General features: G+C 41.7%; 1 protein-coding gene across 1 annotated transcript in view; it reads right to left on the bottom strand.

Moving 5' to 3' along the window:
* Positions 1-10229, bottom strand: part of LOC102295077 (cytohesin-3) — a 31054-nt gene that overhangs the window by 9698 nt on the left and 11127 nt on the right. Inside the window, exons 2-7 of the mRNA XM_042225156.1 lie at positions 5546-5628; positions 5095-5159; positions 3514-3580; positions 3175-3293; positions 937-1017; positions 727-839 (exon numbers count right to left, since the gene is read on the bottom strand). Of these exons, the coding sequence (XP_042081090.1) occupies positions 727-839; positions 937-1017; positions 3175-3293; positions 3514-3580; positions 5095-5159; positions 5546-5628 (528 nt within the window). The remainder of the gene's footprint in view (positions 1-726; positions 840-936; positions 1018-3174; positions 3294-3513; positions 3581-5094; positions 5160-5545; positions 5629-10229) is intronic.

The raw sequence follows: 10229 nt of genomic DNA, 5'->3' as shown, positions 1-10229 counted from the left end.
CACACACACACACACACACACACACACACACACACACACACACACACACACACACACACACACACACACACACACACACACATAATAAAAATTCCCACCTGCCTATCATCAGATTCTGTTACAGGCTGGGGAAACCTCTACCACAGGAATGTCCAGTATGTAAATGATACAAAAACTTCATGTATCAAAAAAAGAGGCTTTTAAGCATGTAGCTTAATCACCAAGCACTTTTACTTTTCAGCATCTGGATTGGCCCAAATGCTAAAATGGGACCACATACACCAGCCATGGTATAGCACACAAAAGGTTCCTGTGAAACCTTTTACATTATTTATTGACAGATGTAGCTGCTGGCTTTGTTTACCACAACACTATGTATCACTCAGGACAGGTTGAGCCTCCCTGAATAATGCATTGGTTTTTTACTCATAAGCTCCAATGTAACTTGCTTTAATCTGGTTAATCCTTGTTGAGCTTTAGTTACAGCAACTCTTATGGCTTAATGGTTGAAATGCATTAATAAAAACAGGCCATCACTCAGGCAGTATATCTGCAGGCACATTAGATTAGATGATTTCTATGTGTTGGATTTCACATTTTCCTTTCATTTACCGCTAAAAGATGCCAAAAGAACAGTTTATTACTCTGAAAGATTTGATTTGAAAAGTCTTGAATACATGGGAATCACTGGTTTACACCACACCACACACATGTTGTGCCTCTGACCTGTCGACTGGAAAACTCCAGGGTTGCACTGACAGTACCGCGAAGCAAAGGCCTCCATCATACGGTCGATCTTCTGCGCCTCGCCGGGCAGGCGGAAACTCCACAGGAACTGCCTGCAATAACGAGGCGTAGGGTTCGCACAATGCAGTTAACTGTTGAAATTATTATCCCCCCCCCCCGCTCGATATTTGAGTTAATCGCTCCCCTGACCGTAGTGCTTGGACGAGGTTTAGGTCTGCAAATTCGTGCAGCTCCACAAAAGCCTGAAGCACCTTGATGTTGAAGTCGTCCCTGGAGAAAGCAATAAAACCCCAAAAAACAAAGAAGGTAAAAGTCAGGTTTACAGTATCATTCAACAGCTAATCATTTTCTTTGAAAATACAAAACGTTTAATGGCGATAAAAACCCTGAAAACTATGTAAACCTAGACAGGTTGGGGAAATCATATTAATCCATGAAGGCGTTTCACAATCCGAACTCCTTTTTTCGTTGCATTCCCTTCATATTTGTGCCCCAGCTCATATCAGACGCTGTGAGGGTCTGGAAGCAATTGAAACAGCTGGATAATAGTGCGTTTCTCTCCACCGCAGAGGGGAGGATGGGGGTAAACGGTGCATTTGACTGATGAAAAACAGCTAAAAAGGACCAAACCCGTACAGGCTCCTCTTTGTCAGAGTTTTGTTTGGCCATTGGAGGGTTTTCAGAGGAAAAAGTCGGCAGCTGCTCTCAGACTGCGGTCACGGCTTCTCTGATCATATTTGTTGTACACCGGGCTCCACGATCCTGACCCCTGTGTAGTCTCTGTATTGTGTATATTGTTGAAACCAAACCAGGAATTTTAAAGACTTAGCTTTTTGTTTTTTGTGGAAAGAAATTGTAGAAGGGTTTGAAAGTTATAAGAAACCTACAACAAACACTCTTTTAATTACTCTCAGAATGACTTCTTCTTTTTTTTTTCTTGCTTATTTGTAGTTCTCGGTCTCGTTTGTGATTACAGTGCACGCTCGGCTGTCATCTACAGCCAAATAAATGGACTCCTGTCCCGTGAGAGTTTAATCTGGTTATTGCCTCAGGTTATTGCTTCAGTGTGCAATAATAATAATAATAGTACTAATTCGTCTCCTAGTTTTTTTCCTTTTCCACCATCTCTGTCTCTATTTTCCTTCTCTTCCTCCCCCCCTCTGCTCAGCATGTAATGATAGGTTCCTGGTCCTTGCATAAGCTTAATTAGTGATAATTACTGAGTGCAAACCCCCATCCTGTGCTTAGTGTGATTTCCAGTGGGTAGATGGCCACTTTGATGATCCTCCATGAATAAAGCCTGTTAGTAATAGAAGGAGTCTTCAGAGCCCCCCCCCCAGTCTTTCAGCGTGTGTTTCATTGATTCACTATTGTCAGACTACATCTGTCTGCTGATGCACAAGCAGCACCTTTACTCGTGTAAGCCAATGCAGCGCGTTGTTGAAGCAATTTCCTGCATGGACTAAAGGGCAAAGGGTCAGGCGGTGGAGCAGATAGTCTATTTGAAGCTATTTTAAAATGCTCTGTCGCCAATTAAACATTCTGCACTCACAGAAAATAAAAAGAATCCATTTATAAGCTTGAACACTGGCAATAAAAGAGGCTACTTTTAATTAAGCTTGTTCAAATGGCAGTTTAAACAAAGCACCAAATCCAGCTGGGACAGCATCAGAGGAATGCAGCCAGTCAAAATAGCTGAGGATTTATTCACCACCTGCAGATACACCATCACCTGACAGAGTCTGCGCTCGGTGCTATGTGATTTCCTGTATTTTATATTGGCTCCTTGGGGGCATATGCTTGTTGTTAAGTCTTGGTTGCAGGCAGCTGAGCATTGCTGAGCATAGAAATGTTTGAGATTCAGATTATACTTGCGATATTTGCATTTTAGATTTTATATCAATGACAGAATAAAACTCTTTAATGCCTTTTTTCTACAGACTGTATATAAAAAATGGAGGTAACCCCCCCCCCCCATCCCCGGCTCAGTAATAAATAACAGGGTTCATTAGTGGACAGTTTTCTTTGTTGTTCGTTTTCTAGCAGCTTCCATGTCTTGGTGTGGACTTCCTGTGTTTCTATACGGTTAAAATAGCACCATCCATCTCACTAGTCTTTCAGCTATCTGAGACAGCTACTGCGTTACAGCATTGTCACAACTTGTCTCTTTCTTTATTATCCTGCAGTCTGACCTGAGATATAAAAAGCTGGATGATGGTTTTATTACCAGCTATAAGTCCCACTGGGCGGACTTATAGACCAACACGCCTACGCTGCCTCAAAGATTTATGTTAGAAAGGGGTCAATCATGTTCCCCCTCTTTAATCAGTAAATCCAGTCCATAATTTCCTTCTTTAATCACAGAGGGGGTGTAAATCTCCTGTAAGGAGGACTTTCTCTCTAGGCCTGATAGACGCTTTGTCTTACCGCTCGCCTAAGTAGTCCCCGATGACGGTCTTGTTGAGGCCCTCGCCTTTGTAGAGGAACTGAGCGATGTCTTCTGGAGTGTGCTGGAGAAGGTCGTTCTCCAGCAGGAACTGTATTCCCTGGAGAGGAAGAGGAGGAGGAGAAAGCAGGATGACTGCTCATCTCAAATCATGGTGGGATGATAGATCACGACAAGATTTCACAGCTGTGAAGAGATTGCGTTTCAGTCCGGCAGACTCGCTTCAAGGCTACTGACACTTTAAAGGCTGTGGTGGGTTTTGCTAAGAGCTTCAGAGCTTTGACAAAACTGCAAACCGCAGAAATAACACAGCGGAGTACCTTTTTAGGATCCATGTTGAATTTCTTCCTGCCCATAGCGATCTGTTTGTTTCTCTGGGAAGTTTTACTGGAACACAAAAATAAATATAGAGACTTTATTTATTTACTAAAAAGAACTCCAAACATGAATGATTTTCACCATCTAGCATGACAATAAACTCACTGTATCAACACTCTGATATGTTTTCTTACACGTGTAGGGCTACACATGGTCTCCTTGATCCACCCTGAGTCAGTGGCTTTGTTTCCTAAACCAAACACTGAGTGATGGCAAAGCTGGTCCCAGACAATAAATGAGCTGCCTCCTAACGTCGACTTTTCACTCACTTCATGTGGAAACAGCGCAGTGACCTCTGTGCTGCTAACATTCCTTTTTTAAAAACATAGTAAAGGGGCAGCGTCACATCTTGAGAGTGCTCAGGAACAACAACCAAAAGCTGCTGGTGACCTTTTAACACTCCTCCACAGAGAGCGTGCTGACACTCTGTATCACGGTAAGGTCCAGGAGCTGCACCGACGCACAGAGGAGACGGCTTCGACACAGCTCAGAAGGCTGCTCTCCGCCCTCCCTGCAGGGCTTACTCACCTCCAGCTTTTAAAGGACCCCCTCACATCCTGGCTCTCACCTGTTCAACACCGTTGCCCCTCTGCAGGTGCTACAGGGCACACAGACTCGGAAAGAGCATCTTCATAAGTGCCATAATCACCTGGCCACCACCACCTCCTCCTCTTCCTCATTCTGCGATAATTTCCTTCCTTTACAATATCACAGCTAAGTGTAATAAGCAATATTAGAATATTGTCTATTATTGCTTAAATCATTGTGCAGTTCTTAAATATTTGCATGTTCATGTTACTCCATAGGATAACCGCTTGTTGTTAGCACATTGACTTCCTCACCATATTTTAAACAAATTCTTATTTATTTATTAGTTTTAATGTGAAGTACTTTTTTTTGTCTACTGTGAAAATGACTGTACGCTTGTTTCATCATACATTTCATGACAATAAAAGCTTTTTAATTCCCATTCTAATATACAATAGGTATGATAATTCATACAGCCAGGTGTAGTTATGTATGTAGTTATGTCACATAATGCTGGTCTGTCATCAAAACTTGCATGCAAATCCTAAACGCAACTCAGACAGAGGCAATGAGCCACAGTCACAGAGATAGCTTTTATGAGGCAAAATCTAATCAAATGTTGCTGCTATTTATTTCTGTAGACCATCATCCGTCATGGAACACTCTAAAATCAATATTGTATATGTTTGTGTTATTTTAAGGGTGTTTCTGTCAACGCTATACAAGATTTGTTCTTTTTTTAAAATGTAACCCAGAAAAAGGTTTGGTATTTATCTCCACAGATCGCTGCCATAGTGAGAAGGGCTCGATGAAAGCCTCATAACAAATAGGGAGTAACTTTGAGACACACTGCTGCCATTAAATCCACACTAAAAACAATTAACCTGTTTCCACACTTAGACATGCCTTTCCACATGAAACAAGATAATAAGGTAAAAAAAAAAGACTATAGCAATATCTCTGTTTAACAAAGCATCTCCACTTTTTTGACTTACCTTTCTCCGACGCATGTCAGTTGCTCGATCTCCGTCATCACCTCTGCTATCTCAAACTTCAACCTCTGTGAGAAACACAGAGAAAATACAAACCCCAGTTGGTTTTCTTTATGCTTAAGCAGGACAAAGCAAAGGGATGAGACGGGACTAAGAAAGAAGTGTACGCAATGGAAAACTAACTTTTTTCTTATGAGGAAACTGCGTGGGCAAAGATAGGCCCATTTGCATTACATACAGCATGCAAATGCCCACAGTGCCGCAGCAGCGTATAGACAACGGAAAAAGACTGGGAATACAGTTAAGCAATTACAACAAATACATTCAGCACTGTCCTTAATTTGGCAATAAAATGATTTTCAATCAATATACAACGGTTGTAGTTAATGAACTTAGCTGCTGAGATGAAGCTAAGTCTATCCAGTTAATATACTGTATATATTCAAGCACACACCTCTATGTCATCGAGCAGCTCTCTCTTCCTCCGCCTGATGTTCGACAGTTCATCCCTCTCCTCCACGGACAGATCCTCGGGGACTGAAAAGCACGATGGAGAAAACACAGAAGACATTACCTTAAAAGAAAACAAGTCAACTAAAAGGAGCAAAACAGGACTGCTAAATCAAATCTAGCAGTTCACTGCAAAGATGTAAAAGCAGTTTTAAGGCTTATTCTCCTAACACAGTAAAGTGGGACCTTGAACAGCTGGAACAGCAGATATCAAGAGCCTGCATGTTAATTTATAAAGACAAAAAGAGAAGGCGAAGGGTCTTAATTATTCCACTTGAAAGTGTTTAGCCCCTTCCCTCCTTCCTTCTCCATTTGGCTCGGGGGGAAAATTCTATTAATAAAACCAATCCAGATTATGTTTCTTTCATGTGAATTTGGTAATTTAACACAGCCCATGACCCCAACCCCCTCCAGCTATGTGTGTTTTACCACTCTGAGCAAGAAAAAAAAACCCCAAAACATGCAAGAGAAAAAGATGATTTGCTTTCTTTTCCAATGTTTCACTCTTGTTTTTCCCTCTAACTTCATCCCTCTTCCATCCAACGCACGCTTTACTTCTCAATTTTCTACATCTTCCCGAGCACAGTGAGTCTGTGAAATCCTGCTTCATTAAGCCAACCAAAAAGCAGAAAGCATAAATCTCTCAACAGGAAAGTGGCACATCTAAAAATCATGCGCAGCTTCACATGTTGCTAAAGGGAAAAGAAACAACCCACCCCCCCCAAAAACCAAGAAAACCCCACCACTTGTTATTTCCCCCTCACAGTCGGGATTCTGCGCCAATTAAAAATAAAACAGGGTCACTGGGCTCAAGAGGAAGTACTCAAGCCCCTTTTAATTTGACAGCTTGCCGAAGAATTGCATTCAGGGCGGCCAAGTATTGTTGTCGATGGTATTCGCATTTAGCAGTGACACAAAAGGTACTTTCTAACCCGGTTATGTAATTCTGAAGCAGCGTGATGAGGGTCAGGTAAAGATGGGGTGGGGGATTTTCTCCCGGGGCCATGATTTTAATAGACAGCAGATGGGAACATGAAAGCACAATGAAAATAAAGATGTTAATTAATTAGCGTTGCTCACCTTCGGCTACCTCACATCACTTACACTACTTGCAATTCTATTGTGACCATGAATTAATGTGGCTTTGAAGACAATTACTTGGGAAACTCCTAAGTTTCCCAGTTTCAAGGCTCTTTCACAGGACTTTTTAATGTTTTATTTAAGTGTTTTTGAACAATTTCGCCTGCATACATCAAAGTCTGTTTGTGAATTTTACTGGTTAAAAGTTCAAGAAGGGTTGGAGGCATCTAATTAGTTGGAAGGATGTGCTCCCTGTGTCCTCCGCTTTATGAAATCTCAATCTATGCCTATATAAGCACAGTCGAGTTGTTTCTAAGCGTTATCTTATGCTAAACTATAGCTTCATATTTAATGGACAGATATGAATATGGTATAAAAATTTTCCACGTTTATTGGGGGTGATACCAGTGCCAAAACCAGAAAAAAAAATCAGACATCAACAGAATACAACCTGGGTGGCCCTCCTATCAGCTAAAAATGGGAAAAATGAAGCTTCAATTCACAAAATTGAACAACAGAAAACTGGAATCTGATCTGAAGAAGTTTAGGCTTGCTGGCGGTGGTGTGATGGTGTGGGGGGGGATCATTTACTGCCTCCTCGTACCAAAATGAGTATTGTTTAAATGCCACATCGTCAACACTGTTGATGGTGTTCATTCCTTTATGGCCACAGTGGGCCACCATGCGCCCTGTCACAAAGCTCAAATCATCTTAAACTGGTTTCTTGAACATGACGATGAGTTCACGGTACTCAAATGGCCTCCACAGTCACCAGATCTCAATCCAAAAGAGGACTGTGGGATGTGATGGAAACCTAAACACTTTCTATCATTAAGTTTTGTTAAAAACAAAGTATTATTAGCAAATACTGGATATTGTATTGTAAGTGTTAATGCCAATATATATCAAATATGTTAAGACATAGGCTAAAGCATCAGTTGAATGTGTTTTTCTTAGAAAACTAAATGGTAATCATGGTGAATGCTAACAGCTAAACAGGCGGATAAAACATTTCCTGGCACCAGCTTTCTCAGGCTAAACAATCAAATAGTATTCCGGCATCTCACACCGTTTGTACCAGATGACTAATTATTAAAACAGGAAATAATCTATAAAGCAAAAAATTAAAAAGGTTTTCCCAATCACTGGGCTTCTTTTATGCCTTTTGAATAATTGTCCCAGAGGACGATTTTATGCAGGAGGCATACAGCTCCATGTTTTCCATTAGCCTATGGCTGTGCATTAGCTAATAGAGATATCCCACGGCTGCAACAACAACGTGCATGATTACAATCTTGATTCATTACAAATTGAATGATAAGAGGATGCTCCCTTTAATGAAAGCCAAGCACCATTAGTGGCATAGCGTTATCACGATCCTTCGATCGAGGCTAGTCTTGCTGGATCTACAAGCTTTTCAAACCACATGATAACAGAGAAAGCCATAAAGTCCCTGCTATTAGTGCTTCTGGTCTACTGGATGCGCTTGCTTAGCAGTGTATGACCTTTCTTCAGAGGTGGTCCACCAATTAGATTATTAACACACCCGCCCCGTGACCTTCTATGACTTACTCAGGAAATGACTTTAGTGTCTTTAGCAAACTGGTCGCTACCAAGCCAAACGCAGCCATGCTTGAATGATAATCTACTAAAATCAATTACAGAGTGAGTCACTGCCTCTAAGTAAACAGCAGATCTTGAGAGGGTCAAATCATACAAAAGTTAATGGTACGCTGGCTTCAATTTGTGTCTAAGAAAACAAAAAAAAGCTAGACACACTTTAACTTCGTGACCTCTAGAAGAAATCCCCAACAGGCGACATTAGAAATACACGGCATCGAGTGAGAGATTCCAAAGGTTAACACTCCAACATGTGTGCGGCAAAACAAAAGGGTTCCAGCAATTTCCTGCCTTAAAAAACAAAATCTCCCCAAAATCTACTTTTAAGCATAAATCCCCTGCTGCTCTTCATACCCAAAAGCAACAACAGTCCCACAAACACCCACTAAAACCATGCAGGAAATCGTCTGCAAACCATCGATGTGTGTATGTATATGTATATGTATACGTACATACACATATATATATATTATATTCAAGTTATTTTTTGGAGTCGACAGAAGAAAGGGGAAAAAAATTCCCAGGCTTTGAGAAATGAGTCTCTAAATCCTGTGTTCAGACCATTCGTGCAGGAAAAGCAGCGAGGTACTTGCAGCACATGGAGCTCACTTGAAACTGGCTGTGGTCCCAGTTGTCACTGACTCGTGTGACTGAGAGGGGATTTGTCTAGATTCACTGCCTTTAAACTGACTTTAAACGCTATAATGTATTTTAAAGTGGATGAGCTTTGAGAAAAAAAGGCATCCTTTTTATCCCAGTTGGCTCTGAAGCTCTATGTGTCACGTGAGAGGAAGGAGGAAAGACCAGGAAGGAAACTTCCTTTGGATCCAGACCCTAATCCGTGCTCTGCTGCCCTCAATCCCTCAAACGGTGGACAAAGGCATGCTTTATATTATATTATAGCCCAGATCATACATACCAGTGGACATGTAGATGAAAATACATATGATTACATGCACACCAAAGCCAGCTGGCACTAATCCTACACACACTCTTTACAAGCCCTGTACACTCATACAGTGTGATATATGGCAGCATATACCCAGATGTTCCCAGCTGCTAGCCGCTGCCTGGCTCAGTGATGCTGGATAAAGTAACGTGATAGTTTGCACTGCAGCAGATCACCAGGTGTAGCTATCTGCAGAGCCACGTCGGTACAAGTGATGCTGTGAGGTGAACAAGGGTTTGATACAGAAGGTCAAAGGTCACGAACGTATGCCGTATTGAAGCAAAGTGGTACACAATGAAGGAAACAGCCAATGAAAACTGACTTCTGTAATAGCAGACTGTCGCTCCTTTAAGCGTTAAACTAATGCAGTCAGTGTTAATTGCTTTTTTCTGATGATCGCGTTTGGGCTTTTAGGTATAACAATAAAAAAAAATTTTTTTTTAAAAAGATGTGGAACATAACGGTTCTGGCCTATTGTGTCAGAAGAGACGTTCCTGGGTGGCTAACATGGCCTCTAGTTTTAACTACCTCTGGGGGTCACCATCAAAATCTGGGGCTCGAGCGGCTGAAGAGCCTTTACACTGATTGCTCTGTTAATCTGCTGTTTTGGGGGCTGGGGACCTCCTGCTGTGAGTGCATTTGTTTGAGTGTGTGGTTGCATAGGAGGTGGTCTGCACATGATGTCCTTGTTATATTGCACATCTGTTCGGCATCAGCACTATGTCAATATTTGATGTGATGCTTCCACAGCCTTATGCCGGTGGCTAAAGTAACTATGATCGGATGATTTGATTGGCCAGAGAAGGCATTTTTGTTGGAGCTGAGAGGATGAGTGCGGTTCAGACAGCATCAGTTTCACACACTGGAACTCTCCAGGCCTGGATGCTCCAGGTTATAGACAGATTAATGTTTTTCCGAGCTCATAAAGTCAAGTTCTCACTGAGAAGTATGGCTACACCCAGTACACTACACGTACCCA

This window comes from Haplochromis burtoni, unplaced genomic scaffold (assembly GCF_018398535.1).
Source record: "Haplochromis burtoni strain Fernald_Lab_line unplaced genomic scaffold, NCSU_Asbu1 Contig_162, whole genome shotgun sequence".
Taxonomy (NCBI): domain Eukaryota; kingdom Metazoa; phylum Chordata; class Actinopteri; order Cichliformes; family Cichlidae; genus Haplochromis; species Haplochromis burtoni.
The sequence above is the reverse complement of the archived record's forward strand: the minus strand, read 5'-3'. Positions and strand labels throughout refer to the sequence as shown.